Source organism: Colletotrichum higginsianum (assembly GCF_001672515.1).
Source record: "Colletotrichum higginsianum IMI 349063 chromosome 7 map unlocalized unitig_7, whole genome shotgun sequence".
Lineage (NCBI taxonomy): Eukaryota > Fungi > Ascomycota > Sordariomycetes > Glomerellales > Glomerellaceae > Colletotrichum > Colletotrichum higginsianum.
In genome coordinates, this window is record NW_017263917.1 from 3,075,883 (window position 1) to 3,093,969 (window position 18,087).

The 18,087-nt window shown below is 57.1% G+C and overlaps 7 protein-coding genes across 7 annotated transcripts; 3 read left to right on the forward strand and 4 right to left on the reverse strand.

Annotated features, from left to right (window-relative positions):
• Positions 1–610: 610 nt before the first annotated feature.
• Positions 611–1,182, reverse strand: CH63R_10625 (6-O-methylguanine DNA methyltransferase; the record flags this gene model as incomplete). Its single annotated transcript, XM_018305599.1, has 2 exons — positions 611–764; positions 869–1,182. 2 exons carry the CDS (start codon positions 1,180–1,182, stop codon positions 611–613), a joined length of 468 nt encoding a protein of 155 aa, XP_018155023.1.
• A 752-nt stretch (positions 1,183–1,934) lies between these two features.
• CH63R_10626 (uncharacterized protein) lies at positions 1,935–4,250 on the forward strand (the record flags this gene model as incomplete). Its single annotated transcript, XM_018305600.1, has 1 exon — positions 1,935–4,250. One exon carries the CDS (start codon positions 1,935–1,937, stop codon positions 4,248–4,250), a length of 2,316 nt encoding a protein of 771 aa, XP_018155024.1.
• A 796-nt stretch (positions 4,251–5,046) lies between these two features.
• Positions 5,047–5,961, forward strand: CH63R_10627 (Alpha beta hydrolase fold-3 domain-containing protein; the record flags this gene model as incomplete). The annotated part of the gene is made up of 1 exon (XM_018305601.1): positions 5,047–5,961. One exon carries the CDS (start codon positions 5,047–5,049, stop codon positions 5,959–5,961), a length of 915 nt encoding a protein of 304 aa, XP_018155025.1.
• Positions 5,962–6,412: 451 nt separating this feature from the next.
• Positions 6,413–6,883, reverse strand: CH63R_10628 (uncharacterized protein; the record flags this gene model as incomplete). Its single annotated transcript, XM_018305602.1, has 1 exon — positions 6,413–6,883. The coding sequence occupies one exon, from the start codon at positions 6,881–6,883 to the stop codon at positions 6,413–6,415; it is 471 nt and encodes a 156-aa protein (XP_018155026.1).
• A 1,342-nt stretch (positions 6,884–8,225) lies between these two features.
• CH63R_10629 (Sulfate permease ii) lies at positions 8,226–8,888 on the reverse strand (the record flags this gene model as incomplete). The annotated part of the gene is made up of 1 exon (XM_018305603.1): positions 8,226–8,888. The coding sequence occupies one exon, from the start codon at positions 8,886–8,888 to the stop codon at positions 8,226–8,228; it is 663 nt and encodes a 220-aa protein (XP_018155027.1).
• A 650-nt stretch (positions 8,889–9,538) lies between these two features.
• CH63R_10630 (Sulfate permease) lies at positions 9,539–12,226 on the reverse strand (the record flags this gene model as incomplete). The annotated part of the gene is made up of 4 exons (XM_018305604.1): positions 9,539–10,123; positions 10,240–11,133; positions 11,536–11,795; positions 11,953–12,226. The coding sequence occupies 4 exons, from the start codon at positions 12,224–12,226 to the stop codon at positions 9,539–9,541; spliced, it is 2,013 nt and encodes a 670-aa protein (XP_018155028.1).
• A 4,509-nt stretch (positions 12,227–16,735) lies between these two features.
• CH63R_10631 (uncharacterized protein) lies at positions 16,736–16,964 on the forward strand (the record flags this gene model as incomplete). Its single annotated transcript, XM_018305605.1, is given in 2 exon segments — positions 16,736–16,743; positions 16,754–16,964. 2 exon segments carry the CDS (start codon positions 16,736–16,738, stop codon positions 16,962–16,964), a joined length of 219 nt encoding a protein of 72 aa, XP_018155029.1.
• Positions 16,965–18,087: the final 1,123 nt, after the last annotated feature.

The window sequence follows — 18,087 nt, forward strand, 5'->3', positions numbered from 1 at the left end:
GAAGATGATTCCCCTTACGCATGGCGAAACCCAGATGATGGGCAGGAGTTTCTCACACTGGTGGCTCACGCGCGTGTCGTTCTGCTGGCGGGGGTTTGACATTGAATCTTTTTCTTTCTCTTCTTAATACCAATAAGCGACTTTGCTCCTGCAAGATGCCCCTGGTTCGCCCTTCTCGTTGGGTTTGGTCTTCTTCTTTCTTTTTTTTTATCATCATAATTATTTCCTTTACATAAGACGTTCTACGAATAGCAAGGTCGACGTCGTGCGTTTATGAATGGCACGAGGGAAAGGATGGCGGGAGGAATCAATGGTAATTGGGTTGGCCAATTGGGAGTTCCTTGAGCGCCTTCGTCGAGGTGTGCGCGCCTCCTGGGAGGGTGACAGGGGACGAGAAGACACCAGCCTACATTGGTTAATGCTACCGACACGCCCATTGAATGTGGCTGGTTGAATAAAACGGAGCTTGGATGTTCAAACTTATTTCTTGTTGTCATGAATCATGTGAGACGTGATGTTGTGTTTCTTGTGACGTTATTCTATGGCTGACCGGCCGTGGCTTTCTTTGATGTCGGTTCATGTTTCTGCAACCTCCCCTTTTCAAAGCTGATCACTGCTCCTGACCCTGCTCAGAGGGGAGGGTCTCAGGAAACCAGCCATAAGTCTTGAAGTCCACCTGAAACTCGCCTATGGCCGTTTGTGAGACCTCGACGTCCTCGGCCTCGAGAGCGGCGGCCTGGCTACGGGCGCCGGAGGGTTGAGAGCTGCAAGAGGAATGGGTGGTCAGTTTGGCGCCTTCAGTGAGAGGGGGGGGGATCTGGATGATGGCGAGTGTGTGAATCGTGACTGGAGAGCGGGTTCTACGGACCGCGGCGAGATTGTGCCCTTTGCGTTGATGACGCGCTGCCACGGGACGGTCTCGTTGTTGAAGCGCGAGGCCGGGTCGGTGGGGAGGTGTTTGAGGCAGATGCCGACCTGGCGGGGCCGTTCGGCTGAGATGACATGAGCGAGGCGAACGCGATGGAGAAGGGGGGTGGGGGGGAGGGAGTGTAAGGGGCCAGACTCACGGGTTCCGATAAGCCTGGCGATGTGGCCGTAGGTCGTCACCTTGCCGGCGGGGATCTCCTGGACGGCGGTGTAGACGGCGTGGAAGAAGGCCTCGGCCTCGTCAGTGCGGGGCATTTCCTTGTATAATCGGTATTCTCGGCCGGCGGCAGTAAATTCAACTGGAGGATCGGAGCGGCGCGGTCGGTGCGAAATGGGATGCGGCGGTATGTAAGTGAAGTGAACAAGGGAATAAGTCGTCGACTCAGATTCGTCTCTGCTTGGAAAGGAAAGATCTGTTTGTGATCCTGATTGGTCAGCAGTTCCGTCCCACGGTTGGAGCTACTACTTTGCTGGGGTTGATGGCCATTTGCATCTGTAGACACCACCATGGTGTTGTTGGTGGTTTCGCCATCACCGTCACCTTTGTCAACCATGGTCTCTGTTCTTTTTTCACCTCTACTGACCCTGTGCAGAACAGGGGGAAAAGAGGGAAAGATCGATAACGATAAGGCGAGGTGGCTATGGGACAGCCGCCCTCGCATACATACGGTCGAGATCAGGGCGTAAGCCGCACCGCCTGCATTCCAACAACCAGTCATGTCCATCCAAATCAACACCACAAGGAACACAGCCGCCTGCCTCGTTTGTTCTGCAGGCTGCGGTCGCCTTGACCCCGCTTTGAGATCTCCAAGCTGGTTCGCCTTAGTCTCATCATATCTAGCATCACTACTTCTCATCTCTTTTCACACAAGCACCCCCTCCCTCGCGAGCATTCATTCACCCTGTCTCACTCAATTCATCGCGAAGTCAAGCTGTAGAAGATTGGCCTTGACCGATCCATTACCCCAAGGTGGCGGCGAGGGCTGTAAAGCCCGCTACCACTCGAAATGTCCGACCAGGTCGGCTTCAGCTTCCAGGCTGATGTTGTCAACACAGCCTCCATGGGCCACGTCCTCACCGGACGGCTCCTCAAGGCTCTCAGCGACGGCGGCGTCGACACCTACGCCCTATGGTCCGCCGTTCAGCTCGGCAAACTGATGCCGGTCCAGAAATCGCTCCAGAGCACGCTCTACGCCCAGATCGCGTCCAAGAAGACGTATCAGTCCGTCCTCTCCAAGGCCCTGAGCATCGGCTGGGGTCACTCGGCGCCCGTCGCTGACCTCGCGCGCACCGTGGCTGGGTCCAACGCCATCATTCTCGTCGGCGCGCTCGCCACGGGCTGCCAACCCTTCGCCGCCGCGCAGTGCCTGTGGGAGCTAATGTCCGTCCACGGGCTCGAGGCCGATATGCTTCCTACTGTGGACGTCCTCAAGGGCCTGGTCGGCTACCTGGCTCCGTTCGTCCAGGATCTCGGGTTTTCCAAGGTAGTCCAGCACATAACCAATGTTTGCGAAAGAGTGATCAGGTCCAGACGAACAGTTGGTCGTTTACCCGAACGTTTGAGGACGGAACAGCAAGTTCTGCAGATGAAGAATTTGGGCAGCCCGGTCGCCCTCGCTCGCGCCATCAAGCAGCTCATCCTCACATCCAAAAATGGGCAGAGCGACTACATGGTGCTCGAGATGCGCGGTTCTTGGCTTCCGGCGTTTGCCAGTCACGTACTTGGGATGTCCGTCGAGCTGCGACTGGGGGATCAAATCGTGTGGGCGAGTGGAGGTGATCGAGGAAGCATCCATTTCCAGCTCGACAGACATTGGGAATGTTCGTCGGAGAATTCGCTTCGGGGAGCTGGCCCCATGACCTTGAGGATAGAGCCGGACAACGAGGAAACTGAATGTTCCCCGATATCGGTCGACTACTTGCTCGGAGAGGCACTCGAGGCTCAGTTCGTCAAGAGGCCCGAGATCAACGCCGACACGGCGGAATCCATCAAAGCAGCGATAGCTGAGTTATCTTTTCGGCTTTTGAAGAATACCTGGTCTAGCACTTATAAAAGTCCACATCCTCTTCAGGCGGCATTCGATTGCCCCATGGTTGGGCACTCTCAGGGAATCTTGGCTTTAGAAAAGACACTCATACAATTGGGCATCAGCCTTGACAATTTTGAGAATGAGCAGGCCAGTTACGATATTCACCTGAACCGAACCTGGGGCGGACTCCGAGGCAGGTGTGGTCTTCATCGTACACCGCCAAACTTATACCACTATACCCTCCACGGCGAACGGGCATACACTACCGAGAACTGCGTTTGTAGCTTCGTTGCGAAACTTATTCGCGGTTTCGCAATAACGGCACTCGCTTTGATGTTTTGTACATTCGAAGCAGACCAGTTGAGAGTACAGGAGCACGTTCTTATAGACGACAACGTCACGTCCTGGGCCCGGGCTATGGTTTTCGGCAAGGTTGAAAACACGCCTTTGAACGGACAGAGACGACCATTCGTGGGGGGAAGGCAGGCACCGAGCCACCGAGATCTTTTCAGCCATCTCGCAGAGCTCATTTGCAACGACTTCTCGACCGACTGGCAGCAGAACTCCGACACATCGAAACTACGCAACTATTTGCTTGGAGTCTCGGGAAAACACTACACGATTTATTACACTTGCATAATGACAGACGAGTGTTATGATGGCCTCGGACGAATGATCGCCATTCAGTCCGGCAGAGCATCGGTAAACGGGGCTTTTCGCAACGTCATTGTTGAGGGAATCCCCCCCAAGGTCGAAAGCGCCTTGGATCTAATCTCGGGGCATCAGAACCCAGTCCGGTTGGCCGGCGGGACTTGTCTTGAGCCTCATTGTCGTCCTCCCAAAACCAGCATCCTCGTGAACGTCATCCTCCTTGAGAAGGTCATCTCCGTTCGGCTGAAGCTGGCGGTCGATGCCCAAAAAACAATGACGGTTTCCTTCAGACGCTGTATCTCTCAACTGCTCTCCGGCTGGGTGGTCCCTCGGTGCGAGCACCCGAGGAACAAACCGTATGAGGTGCCAGAAGGCGAGGATATCGTCGTCTCCGGGTTCAATGTGCCACAGCTGCCCGGCGAGCAGGCCTCGGGGGAGGTGATGGTTTACGCCTTGCGAAGTCGAAAGCTAGAACAGCTTCTCACCTGTGGGTTGATGCAAGAGCAATTGACGAACTGGAAGAGCGGCCGGTCAAGCAAGAAGCCATGCCCTGGCGTGCTTCAAGTCACAGCTTGCTTAGAGTGCTGTATCCACTTCGCAAGGCGGCCTGGCCATCGTCCCTGCGTCGTAATGGGTGGGTGAGAGAAGGGGCCGTCTTGATACAATGTTGTGTTGGCGTTCGCGCAGCGATTCGATCTGTACGTTGGATTTGGTATCCATGTTGTTGTTGGTGTCCCGTCATTCGAGCCTTGGACATTCCTTCAGAGTGAAAGTTCAACTATAATACGTATACTTGCAATTTATCTCCCGCTAGCGTGTTGACCGCCGATGTCAAAACATGCGATTGAGTCCGATTGACCAAAAAATCCCAATGGTTCGTTAACCTGCGTCCTCTCCTACAGGTGATTAGCTTGCAGGGTTCCCACATACCGCCAGGCTTTGAACTGGATCTCGGCATGTTATAGACAGACTCTAGTTGACTGCCATAACCACATTGAGCGTTCCTCAGGTGCAGCGTATGGTAGCTGAGATGATGGGATGCCTGGACGGCGGGAATGCTTGGTCTCGGTGTAGAATAACCCGCGGGCGGGCCCGTCCTCTCAACTCGCACCCACTAAGATGATGGAATTAGCCCTGACCATCTCCGAAGTCGCTCCGCGGCCGAACGAACTGAGCCGATGACCCCCGCGTTTTCGACATCGTTCCGGACCCGCCATCCCTTTTGTGCGGGGGGCGGAGGGGGTGCGGTTCGGGTGATGCATTGGAGCTGGGGAAGCCTCACTCGCACTCTTCTTGCTCACCCTCATTCGTACTCTCGCTCACACCCTCACCTTCACTCTTATCTTCATTCTCATACTCACCCCCCTCAACTCATCTACACCAAGTGGTTGTCACTCTGCCTGGGATAACCCAAAACAAGCCCCATTCCACCATCGCCATGGAAGCCTTCCTCAAGTCTCGGGAAACCCGACCACAGCTGCTCCAGAGCCTGCTGGCAGCCCTCCCGCCGCTGGACCCCTCCCTCGAGGAGTTCTGCGACGTCGCGACCCTCCCCGACGGCTACAAGATCGACCTACAAATCGTCCGACCGCGCGGCGTCAACGAGGCCAACGGCGGCCGCCCCCTGATCCTGCTGTGGCCCGGCGGGGGATTCGTCGTCGCGGGGGTCGAGCCCACGACGCGGCCGGCGCGCGAGTTCGCGCTCGAGTTCGGCGCCGTCGTCGTCAACGCCACCTACCGCCTGTCGCCCGAGAACAAGTTCCCGCGGTCCGTGAGGGACGGGTACGAGACGGCCGTCTGGCTGTCGCGGAATGCCGGCCGGTTCGGCGCGGATATCAGCAAAGGCTGGGTCGTCGGCGGGTTCTCCGCCGGGGCCAACATCGCCTCGGTCGTCAGCCAGCGGTCCGGGGTGGAGGGCCTGGGGATCACGGGCACCCTCCTGGGCATCCCGTTCCTACTCGTCAAGGAGATCGTGCCCGAGAAGTACGCGGCGGAATGGGTCTCCCGTGAGGAGAACGCCACATGGAGCCCGACATTCACCAGCGCGGGCATCGAAGACGTGCAGAGGGGTCTTGAGCCGGATATTCGGTCGCCATGGTTCTCGCCGTTCAACGACGTCGAGGCGATAGCCAAGTCCCCGAGGACCTACATCCAGGTCGGAGACCGTGACCCGCTGCGAGACGATGGACTCCTGTACGCAAAGGTTTTGAGGGACAACGGGGTCGAGGCGAGGGTCGACAACTACCTGGACTGGGGACACCAGGGATGGAGCATCTTCGCGCCAGCCGATGCACCGGCGGAATTGGGGCCCAACACGATGAAGGGGATGCGATGGCTTCTTGGAAAGGAGTAGATTTTGAAGGCGGTTGTCGGGGAAAAGCCCAATATCACACAATATGAGGACTACGGGCGATTCTGGGATTGATCACGCATAGCATAGAGATGTAGCAATAAACATCCACTTCAGTCAATAAAGTGATGTAATACTTGAGGGAAATAATTGATGAGAACTTTACGAATTGACAGTTACATGTACCTACTGGCATCAGAATTGGTTCAAAACTGGTTCAGATTCTCATGCTTGAATTGGGTATCGTAATTGTATTCATCCAACTCCACGTTAAGCGCAAAGTGACGCCCTGCTCCAGCTTTCAAAAGGCAATCGACATCGGATCAGCTGGTGGTAAACGGAGATGCATTAAGTTCTGTATAGGAATCCAGCGACCTTGACATCGTGTCTTGTCTCCCTTCACACCGTTGCCCTCCCAAGTTCCTCTCTCACCAAAAGAGACGTGGAGAGCATCTCACGGCATGGCCACCCAGGTGCCCGTCATGAAAGTGAGGGCGGCCGCGCAGACAAAGATGATGTGGAGAGAGGTGTCGAGGGGCTCGGCGGGCGGGATGTTGGAGAACTGCAGGACGGTGCGGATGGTGAAGTTGTTGGCGGCCTCCTGGATGGCGAGGGCGGTCAGGTTGCCGCAGGCCTCGTTGAGGGCGCGGTCCATGATGACGGAGGGCAGCTTGGCGATGGCGGCGTCGAGGACGGCGGCGTTGAAGCTGTTGCCGGCGGGCGAGGCGTCGAAGAAGGTGGCGCGGTAGGTGCTGTTGGCGCCGACGGTGGAGAGGTTGGCGATGCGGGAGTACTCGCCGCACGAGACGGCGGTGGGCTGGCCGGTCGTGGGCGCGGCCAGGCGGACGACGAGGGCCTTGGCGAGGGCGCCGTTGGACAGGACGGAAACCGCCAAGAGGATCTGAGCGAGGACGAAGTGGTGCATCTTTTCCGTCTCTTCTTGTCTCGCGTGCGTTTCTTTGAGTCTCGGTGCGGTGGACAGTCAAGTCAAGTATTAACGACGACAGACTACAGTCGACAGAGCAAGGGTGGTATGTAAGTGGCTTGGAAGAACGAGAGGATCTTGTGAGACCACCACTAGACTTGGAAAATAGAGAGAAAAACAAATCTTGACACCCCAAAGCTGTAAGTGGCCGGCCACTGAGAAATGAAAAGAATGGATACGGAAAAACGAAATAGGAAAAGAAGAAAAAAGTAGATTGAGTCAGAAAAATGAGGGAGAGCGGCAGCAGGCACCAAAAAGAGGGAAGACAAGGAAGCCCGCGTGGTTATATGTGCCCCACGATGGACAAGAGAATACATGGAAGAAGGGGGGGTGGTGGTGGTGGTGCTTGTCAGTGTGTCATTGTGTAAGCGTGTGAGTGAGTGGTGAGTGAGTGTGAGTGTGTGCGTGCAAGGGGCTGAGACGAGATGACACATTTGGGACCTCAGATCAGACGGTCTGGTGTCTTGGATCAAGCCTGCGCTAAGAATGCTCAGGGACACGCACATGGCTAAGCCTTTTTTCTCTGTGGGGGTTTGAGACGCTGGTGCTTCTGCTGATTTCTGTTGACAAGACGAAAGTTGTCTTTTTGTTATGATGGACGAGTTTATACTCGGATTGAGTTTCCATAGACTCTTTATGTCAGCTTGCGTGTGTGTGTGTGTGTGTGTTGTATCTGCGCGCAATCCATCTCGGAGTTGACGGTCGAGTGAGTTCTTCAAGATGGGTCACCAACCCAAGCGACACAGATCCGATCGTCTCACGTTTTCTCCTCAATATGCACAGACCAGTCAGTCAGTCGTCGACAGCGATAATGACACACGGACGAGTGGTCCGGCAGCGGGCCCATCCTGTTTGATCCTCCTCTAGCATAACGGTTTGCTGTTCCTTGGTGGCTAGCCCAGCCCAGCCCAGCCACCCACAGCCAGTACAGCAGTTTGACAAGTCCAGGGAATCAGGGAATCGATCAAGCCAGGGGACAAGAACTCGGCCGAGGGCCGTTCTCCTTTATGCTCTGTTGACGTGCCGTGACAGACAGGTGGATTGGCAGCCGCTAGGGCCACAGCTAATCGGGCACACTCACACACACGCAATCTCTCTCTCTCTCTCTCTCTCTCTCTCTCTCTCTCTCTCTCTCCCCTCTTCAAGTCCACAAGTCCCAAAACAATGGTGTCGTCAAGTCTCATCATTCATTAATCATATGGATGGATACATCCCTGGTGTCCCAGATTCTTGTCCAAGGAACCCCCCTCCCCACTGCCCCCAAGTTATGTGATCCCAACCCTCACTCTCCGTGCATCCCCGCGTCCGGCGCCGACCCCCTCGCGGCCGTCGTCCGTCTCTTGCCCTGCACCGGCTTCTGCAACTTGCCGCCGAGCCCGCCGAGGCTCAGCGGCTTGGGCTCGACGGGCACGATGCCGCACTTGATGCTCATGCTCGCGAAGAAGCCGCCGACGGGCCGCAGCTCGTCCTGGAACACGGCCACGTTGGAGAACGCCGTGCACCGCTCGCCGCGGAACAGCCTCGCCTCGCACCCGTCCGCCTTGTTGCCCGCGAAGAGGCCGCACTGCGCCGTCCCGGGCAGGTTGTAGCACTGCCCGTCGCGCGTCGTGAAGGTCGGCTGCCTCGACGCGTCGGCCGGCAGCGCCATGTCGACGAAGGGGGACCCGCGGCACGTCTTGACGCCGGGCGCGCTCGGGAACAGGCGCACCGTGATAGGGATCGGGGGTTTGGCTTGTTGCTCTTCTCCTTGTGATGGCGGCGACGGTGACGCCGCTGTCGAGTTGCTGGGTCTGGCCTTGTCGCCCTCGTCGGCCGTCGCGATCGGTTTAGGGAGGGACAGCGGCGGGTCTTCGCGGTCGACGACTTGGGGCATCGCGAGGGCCGTCGAGACGAGCCAGGCGGCCACGAAGGTGGCTCGCAGTAGTGGAGCTGACGATAGACGCATGGCTTTGGATCCTGACGAGAGGAGCACGCAGTGGATTGGGAGAGAGTTGAAGAGATTCAAAGCCTGCGTCGACTCAACGCCAACGCTTGAACTTTTGTTTGACCAAATACACACACACCCACAGAGAGAGAGAGAGACACACACAAAGTGGGTGAGTGCTAGCATATGTACGGAATGCTAACTCCAAGTGTCAAGATCAGCCAAGCTGCATCACCCACGTTTCAGACCAACTCTGCTGGGCCAAATGCACGGATACTCGGTGCATCAGACACACTTGTTAGTCACATGGCGTTGAAACACTCACCAAAGCGGAAAAGAGACTTCGGTACATGAATAATGCCCTCTAGGCTCACACTTGGCTGGCCGTTGATGGACCGTAGGCTGACTGTGAACATGAAAGCATGCACTTGGATGATTGAATTAGAAGATATAATGAGGTTTGTCATCCTCTCCGGCCCTCTTTGTCTCTCTGTCTCTCTGTAAGTAAGCAGAGTCTAGACCGGCCATATGTAACAACAACAACAACAACAACTCTGGTATCAGTATCTATGACTTGGAAGAACAACCGCTGCGCCCTCGTCCTCGTCCTCGTCGCTCGTACAAATGTATAACAATAGCAACAGCAACAGCAACAGCAACAGTCACCCCGTCTAACCGCTCTTGATGACCGAGTTCGCCGGCGACGTCTGGCCCTCGCTCTTGCTCTCGGCGTTCAGGATGGCGCTCTCAACGGCGGCGGCGATGTCGATGTGGAAGAAGGGCCTGTTCATGCCCTGCACGGCGGCGAGCTTGCCGTCGCCGCGGCCCACGACCTGCGCCGCGCCGTCGGTGTTGTTGCCCTTGCTCGGCGAGATGACGTCCTCCTCCTCGTCGCGGCTGCGCGGCGCCGCGACGTGCGGTTCGTGGCCCGAGCCCGAGTCGACGGGCGCGAAGCTGTAGATGGGCTTCCACCGGCCCAGGTTGTTCTCGTCCTTGGGCGACGGGAAGCCGAAGCCGGCGGCGGCGAGGGCGCGGCGCGTCCAGCGGTTGTTGACGTTGGCGAAGTGCCACTCGACCACCTGGGGCTCGGCGTAGTGGTCCAGCTGGTTGCGCACGTCGATGAGGCCCTGGATGGACGTGACGTCGATGTTGTTGACGGCCGAGCAGTCGAGGATGATGGCCCGGACGATGGGGCGGTTGTCGTCCATGTCGATCTTGGCACCACGGCGCGGGCCGGGGTCGTTCCAGGGGCGGTCCTGCAAGTGGATGTCAGTCAGATGTCTCATGTAAAGAGTGGTTTTTTTTTTAAAAATTTGATTTTTTTTTTTGGGGGGGGGGGGGGGGGGGGGGGGGTGGGTTTTAAACAACTTACACCAAGCTTCTCGTACCGGTCGAGGATCGTCCGGCGGGCGTGTTTCTGGACGTACGCGACGAGGCTGTCCATGTAGTGCGCCTGGTTGGTGTAGTTGAAGCCCTCGCCAAAGCGGTAGACAAAGACGCCCGGGTAGGGGCTCTGCACGTCAATGTTGGGGTTCGTGCCGTCGTCCTTGGCGAGCGGGACGTAGGCCTCGCGCGAGGGGATCTCGATGGCCTCGCCCTGGTCGTTGAAGGGGACGCCCTTGCCGGTCGTGTCCTTGGTGGCGCGGTAGACGCGGACGCGGCCGAGGAAGTGGCCCTTGGCCTTGGCGAGACGCACCAGGAGGAGCGCGGCCGAGGCGCACATGGTCAGGTAGATGCCGTTCTCAATGTTGGTGAAGATGGTGAGCAGCACGCCGGCGAAGAAGATGAAGACCTCGAGGGGCGACACCTCCCAGAACTGGTACACGACCTTGGGCGGCGTGATGAGGTCGCCGACGGCGTGGATGATGAGGCCGGCGAGGGTGGCCATCGGGATGTAGAAGAAGACCGACGTCAGGGCGTAGAGGGCCAGGAGCACGATGACGGCGGTGAAGATACCGGCGAGGGGCGTGCGGACGCCGGCCTTGGACTTGATGGCGGTGCGGGAGAAGGATCCGGTGGCCGGGTAGGCGCCGAGGAAGGGCCCGAACAGGTTGGTGAAGCCGACGGCGACCAGCTCCTGCGAGGGGTTGATGACGTAGTTGTTGACGCGGCCGAAGGACTTGGAGATGGCGATGTGCTCGATGATGAGGACGATGATGGTGACGGGCAGGTCCGGGGCGATGGCGGACAGCAGCTCCGTGTCGATGTTGGGGGCGCCGGTGTGCTGGAAGCCGCTGGGGACCTTGCCGAGGATCTTGAACTTGGCCTTCTTGGCGTTCCAGTTGACGTGGCGGTTGACGAGCCAACTGATGAGGACGTAGAGCAGGATGACAAAGGCCATGCGGAGGGTGGACATGAAGAACCAGAACTTCTTGCGGTGCGGCTGGCGGTTCGACATGACGCTGCAGAAGGAGCGGATGGCGTAGAGCAGGAAGAGGGCGGACAGGCCCATGGCGGCGTCGATGCGGGCCGTGGGCAGGGCCTTGAGCAGGTCGATGATGACCTCGTACGTCGGGTTGCGCGTGTTGACGCCCTGCAGGCCGAGGAGGGCCGGGATCTGGCCGGCGGCGATGCTGACGGCGGCGCCCGTCATGAAGGAGGTGATGGCCACGAGCGGGATGAACTCGACGATCCAGCCGAGCCGGACGAGGCCGATGAAGAGCAGCACGGCGCCCGAGATGACGGCCAGGGCCTGGGCGATCTGCGGCCCGCCGTACTGCGGGTGCGAGTCCTGCACGCGCAGCACGATGTTGCCGACGAGCTGCGACATGACGGCGACGGTGCCGATGGTGATGTCCTTGGACGTCGCGAACGCCCAGTAGAGGATGAAGCCGACGAAGGACGTGTACAGGCCGTACTCAGGCGTCAGCTGGGCGAGGAGCGCGTACGCCATGCCCTGGGGGATGACGACGAAGCCGACCGTGACACCTTGGGAGAGACTGTCAGCCACGGGACATTGGGGGGGGGTTATTGTTTATCATCAGTTGTTGTTCATCACCATGTGAACATGTGTGTGTGCTTGTATGTGTATGTATGTGTGTACGTGTGTGTACCCAAGGAGGGGGGCAAAGTGATGCAAACGTACCGGCAATGACATCTCCCAACAGCCATGTCGCGTTGTAATGGAAAATCCAGGACCAGAAGGGGAACAGGCTCTTGAGGTAGGCGACGGCGCCGTGGACCGTCGGCCGGTGGGCATGGAGGAACTCGGCGATGGTGGGCTCTCTCTCCTCGTACTGCTCGACGGACCGGAAGGAGGCGGCGGCGGACTGGACGACCTCGGTAGGCTCGTTACGGTACCGGGCGTCGACGTCGATGCCAAGGCCCTTGGCCAGCGTTCGTCCGACGTTGCTCGGCATGGCGGGCGTCCTGGTGAGACGAATGTCCCGAGGCGGGGGATGGGGAGGGCGTGGATGTTTCCGCCTTATGGGCTGGACTGGGACTGGGAACGAACAAGTTGAAGGGGGTGGAAGAGAAGAACCAAGACCACGACGACACACAGAGGGAGAGGCGGGCGTGTGTATGTGTGTGTGTGTGTGTGTGTGTTGTTCAAGAAAAAGGGAGATGATGCTTGCCTGGCCGAAAGACGGAGGGACCACGACAAATACGACGATGGGACACGGCCGGGCACTGAACCTTATATGCGATGCGGCGACAAGGTCAAGAAGAACGACAGAGGACCCGTCATGATGCTATTCCCCTCTTGGAGAGCGAGAGGAAAAGCTTGGCCGCGTCGCCAAGAAGCATGGCTTTTCGGATCGCCCAGGTCTCGCCAAGGGACTTGGGATTGGTGCCCTGTTGGTGTTGCACAACACAACTCCCACATGCCGCCGCCGCCGCCCTAAGGGGAGGGGTGGGAAGGGAAGGGAAGGGAAGGGGGGTGTGTGTGTGTGTGTGATATACGAGTAGTGTGTATCCGTAGTGTCTATGTTTCTATGAAGTGAGTGTGTGAATTGCAAGCCATTTTCTGACGACATTCCCAATCTTGATGGCGTCGCATCGGGGTGGGCACACTCTTTGTTTTCCCCTTGTGATGTTCGTCTTTCTCTCCATCTGTCGGTCTGTCTGTGTGTCTCTCTTCCTCTTCCTCTCCAAGAGAGATTTGGGGTTCAGGAGCCTGGCCCAGGCGGACGCACGCTGTTTCTGCCACTACTGTACTCTATCCAGCTCATCGGGAAGGGATGGTCCATGTTCTAGCGCGGTGTCTTTTTTCCCCCTCGTTTATGGCATGGTGTGTGAGTGTGAGTGTGAGTGTGAGTGTGCCATTACCGGCGGAAGACCAGGCCACGCCGGGGAGGACAGGGAGGGGGGTGGATGGATGGGGGCGGCGGGGCGGACACAGGTTAATTACAGTACATACAACTCTCTCACTCACTCACTCTCTCTGCATCATCTTGGACCGAGCTAATTGTTAAGGGTCCTGTTCTGCGGGTAGAATCTGTTTTTGGACGACTGGCAAGCTGTGCCGCGTGTGTATTTCTGCAGGTAGATGAGTAGAATACGTCCTCGATTATTGTGGAATGCGAGCGCAGAGTACCGGGGAGCACCAATCAATCTCTCTCTCTGTCTCTCTTTTTCTTTCTCTCTCTCTACTTCTCTACTTCTCTCCCGCTCTTCTGGTAATGCTCGCCACGGGCTACACGCGTTGGAACGCACATACTTGGTGGCCCTCTCGCCCGGCCGGGATCCTGACTCTCTCGGTGGGCGTGGGGGCGGCGGGCGGGCGGCTGGAGAAAAGCTGTCAAAAAAGCAATTGCGCCGTCCAATTCTGCGTCGGCCGGGGCTGACCTTGATTCGGCATGTGCCATGTATCTGTACATGCAGCCGACTTACAGGACTGCGCGGCTAACGAGCTGGCGTAACATTGAGACGGCAGAGATAACACACAGACTCGGCCGACTTTGACCAACTGACGAACGGACTGTCTCTCTTGTGTTTTCGCCTCTCGCTCCGTGTGTCTTCGCCTCTCCAGACTGCCCAACCTCGTGGGACCCGAGATCAACTCCCATGATCACTCGGTGTGTGCGTGTGGCGTCTTCAGCTTCTCTCGACCGTCCATCCTTGAACCGATGGCAGTGTAGTGTAGAAGAAGGACTGCCAGACTAACAGCGTTCCAGACCAAGTTTGGTCCTCGGGATGTCTGGGAACGTTGGAAAGGCCGGGGGTTATATCGTGCAGGCAAACCAGCAGACGGCCGAGAGAAACTCTACCAGAGGTCACTTCTCCGCGGCGGCATTGCGAGAGGCCGTTGGCTGCATCCATACGACGGGCACACGCGTTGCTCTATATGGGTCTTTTCTCTTTTTTTGTTACGGATTGCATAGCTTCACCCTCCCTTCCTCTCTCTCTCTCTCTCTCTCTCTCTCTCACTCTCTCACTCTCTCACTCTCTTTCTACACCTTCCTGATAGTGCCATTTGCCTCCCCAGCATGCTGGGGCAGAGGCCCTCCCATTAAGCTTAAATGCCAGACGGTTTGCCCGTCACTGCCGTCACGTTCGCCTCCGCGATGCCGTGTCTAGCGTTGCCTGTGCTTCTGTGTGTGACCCAGATGTCCTGCCGAAGACCCGAGAGATGGGAGAATCGACAAATGTCACTCACTGACGGGCCAGTCTGCTACCACCAATCTTCCTCTTACCCCCCCCTCTTTCTTTCTACTCCAGAAGCCCAGCAGGGGGGTGAGATGGGGGGGGCAAAAACGACGCCTCCCCCCGCCCAAGAAATGCCAAAGAAGACTGGTCCCTGTTTCGTCTGTTTCTTTAGGCTCTTCTGGGGCTGAGAGAATCTTGGTGGAACGAGGTGGGTGGTGGTGGGAGACGTGGGGTGGCCGACATGCATGAGTCTATGAGGAGACATTTGGAGGAGGGAGGAGGAGAAAAAAAAAAGAAAACAACGGGGCTCGGGAAGCATATTGGACGATGGTGTTGAGCACGCCATCCTTGGCGTAAATGAGACCAGCGTTAAAGGATCCTCCCCGATTCCAAAGGGGGGAATCATGGATCATCCGCGCCAAACAAACAAAACCGAGAAGCCCAGAGAGAAGACTTGTTTCTCTGCCTTTTTTTACCCCCGAACTTTGGAAGTCTTCGGCGACGCCCATGTCTCTTTTCTGAAGGGCGAGGCCCCCCCTGTTACCTTGGTTCTCTGAATGTATCTTGTGTCTGTCTCGTCCTCCTCTATCGGAGCATGGTCTCGATGCTAAGGTTTCCGTAATCTCTGTCCGCTCTGTCTGTCTGTCTCTCATCATTCACTCTCTTCCCTCAAACTATTCCCAAAAAGGTGTCTCCCCCCCCCCTACACCCATCCTTCTTCGCAAAGAGATCTTGCGCCCGCGCCCAGACGTCCTAACCTTCTCTCCGTCGAAGCCGGAGAGCTTGAGTCGCGAGCTTGTCGTTGCTTGTTCAGCCTGGGCATCGCGCGGGAAGACGCCCAGCCCAGCCAGCCAAGACGGAAAGAATAAAAAAACTCTTCACAAGGAGTGTATGATCAGGCCCGGCAAGGGTTACACTAGACGGGACTGCTCTTGGTAAATCTCTTGGTCTCTCCACAAACAGCAACTTGTCACGCGATTTGGGAGGAAAGGGGAGGGGAGCGGAAGCGGTTCGGCGGATGTGATACAAAAAAAATGGAGGAGAATGAATGGGCGAGTCTCGAGCTGCAAGTTTTCCGAGGTCCAAAATGTCTTGGGACCCCGTCACTTTGAGTTTTATGAGCTGACAGAGTTTTTTCTCCCGTCAAGGTCCAGTGCTTACAGTGCCCCGGGGGGGTATTCATCAATTAAGCCAAGGGGGCATGACTTTGGGACTATTACGAGAATGTATCGAAGCATGAATCACGGAGAGCGTGGGATGGGATGCAGTGTCACCTCCCGCCGTGTGTCCCAGCTGAACGGGAGAGACTCTGGTTCAAGCATGCAAGCCCGGGCTGGCGAGATCGCTTTAGGCTCGACTTTGGACTCCTCCCCCAAAGAAACCCGAGACACAATCCATCCTCCTGCTCTCCCCCCCCCACCCCGGGCATGCCTACGACAGCTGAGCCGTGCGTATGTGGTAATGTACTTGTAGGCCTGTAAAGGGTCGTTCCCATCCAGTCTATCGGCGCCATGCGCATGTAAATGTGATGTGCGCGCATGGATATTCCCTGGTTATTCTGACGAGCAACAACCTGTGATCACTAATAGACCATGGTCGATCGATTATATGGCGTGCTGAGTTGTCGAAGCTCTTTGGCCCGTCGCCCGCGCTGGCTACGGGCTGGAGATCACGAACCACATAACTCGTCGAAGCTAGGGCGGCGTCGACCTTGGTGACGGAGGTGGCCCAGAACGCAATAGATCGCCGCGATTCACTCACCGCAGCGCATCAGGAGGCACTCCTCAAAGGGAAAGAAAGAAAAAAAAGGGCGACGGAGATGATGTTGATTCCCTGAAAGAAGATGTCGCCATACGCTTGGGCTCTGAGCCACTTCGGCCGGCTCTCACCCGGAGATGCCATTATCTCTCTCTCTCTCTCTCTTCATCTGCGCCTCGCCCTTACATGTGTGCCACCATCCATCCATCCATCCATCCATCCATCCATCAGGGATTTCTGGCCTGGCCGGGGAGGCCGGGGGTGCAACGAGACATGGTATGGGGGACGGGAGGAAGAAAAATGAAAGGAAAGGAGGAACCGTGGAATGGGGGCAATGAAAGTGCGAATGGTGATTTCTTCAAATGTCTGTACGGCCGCATGCTTGCGCGCTCATCCCGCGCGTTGGTGACTCGTCAACTCACACACACACCCCCTCCCTGAATCTTTTTTCCCCCTTTCCTCAAACCACATCCCGTGAACTGTGTCTGATATCATAGCACAAGCCTATGAGGGTTGATGAGATGCCACGGTGAGTCAAGTCGGCTCAAAGAAGCCATCGACACCGGCTGGACCCTCGTCAGATCTTGGATCTCGGCCATCGCCGCGGAGGCTTCGATCGTCGACGCGAGAGAGGCCATCACCATGACCCGCGATGACCGCAGGATCGCCGCGGCACATAGGCCTTTCTGCATTCTCCAGAGCCCAAAGGGAGTGAGCGAGTGCTCGGCGTCCGTCAGGATGCGCATCTAGATGATGCTGGATCTCGCCACAGAGGTCATAGGGAGACCAGACGCGGGAAGAAAAGAAACCCCCAACTCGCTCATCGGTTCTCTGCCGAGAATGGGCTCTGCCGTTTGGATGGCCCCCTCCCCTCTAATGCAAAGCGCGAGGATTTAGAAACACCCACCCCTTCCTTTCCCTTGGTGGAAAGGGGAGCCCACGGCTCTGGTCCCGGCGACGACTGCACCCTGCACGAGCGAGACAGGCAAAGAGGCCGCCTCGGTTGGCTGCACGCTTCTAGAAAGCTGCGCCGGTACTCCATGTATGTGCTGTATGTGCCTTCACTCACGTAAAGTAACTGACTAGGGGGGGGGGAGGGATGGGAAAGACTGTCAGCGGCCTTTCGAATACGCCAAGAGGCCGTCTCGGTGTCTCTGCGAGCACGTCATCGCCAGTCGGGCGAATGAAGCCGAGTCTGTGTGCTTTCGGAGCGAAGCGGCCCAGAAAAAAAAATGTGGCAGAGAGCCCGAGTCTTCCTGGCGAACAGCCCATGACGGTGGATACATGGAACCAAGAGTTTCTGCAAATCCGCGGTCAGCGGGGTTTTTTTTCTTCTTTCTTCGTCTTCGGGTTCAACATCCGGGGATGCATCATTTGCCTGGTTGAATGAGGCTCTGGGACGTCGCCCGGATTCCCCGTTCTTGGCGGGCCGGTCCGAGGCCTGTCGCCGTTCCGGCATCGGGAGAAGGGGAAAATATTCTCGGGCTCCTGGTGGTCACCATCCTCTGGGTCTCCACTTCCCACTTCTTTGCATGTTGGCCGTCATTGGCGGGTATGCAGTTACTTGAGTCCGTTTGGCTGTCTCCTACGAGTCTGTTTTGACCACACAGGGAGTACCAAGAGCTTAGGGTACTGAAGAAGCATGAGAGTGGGTAGCACTGCTTAGACCGTCGCTTTTTTTGTCAATGTTGTTGAAAATGTTTTCATTGACCCTTCCCACATATCGACTCGAACGAGAGCCTTGGTATGACACAAGTCGAGTAGGCGAATGCCTGCTTCCATGACCAGAACAAATCGACAAGGCAGTGAGTGGTAAACGTCGATTTTTGTGGCACAATTACCGGTGTTGGCCTTCTGCAAGACAGCCTCTTCC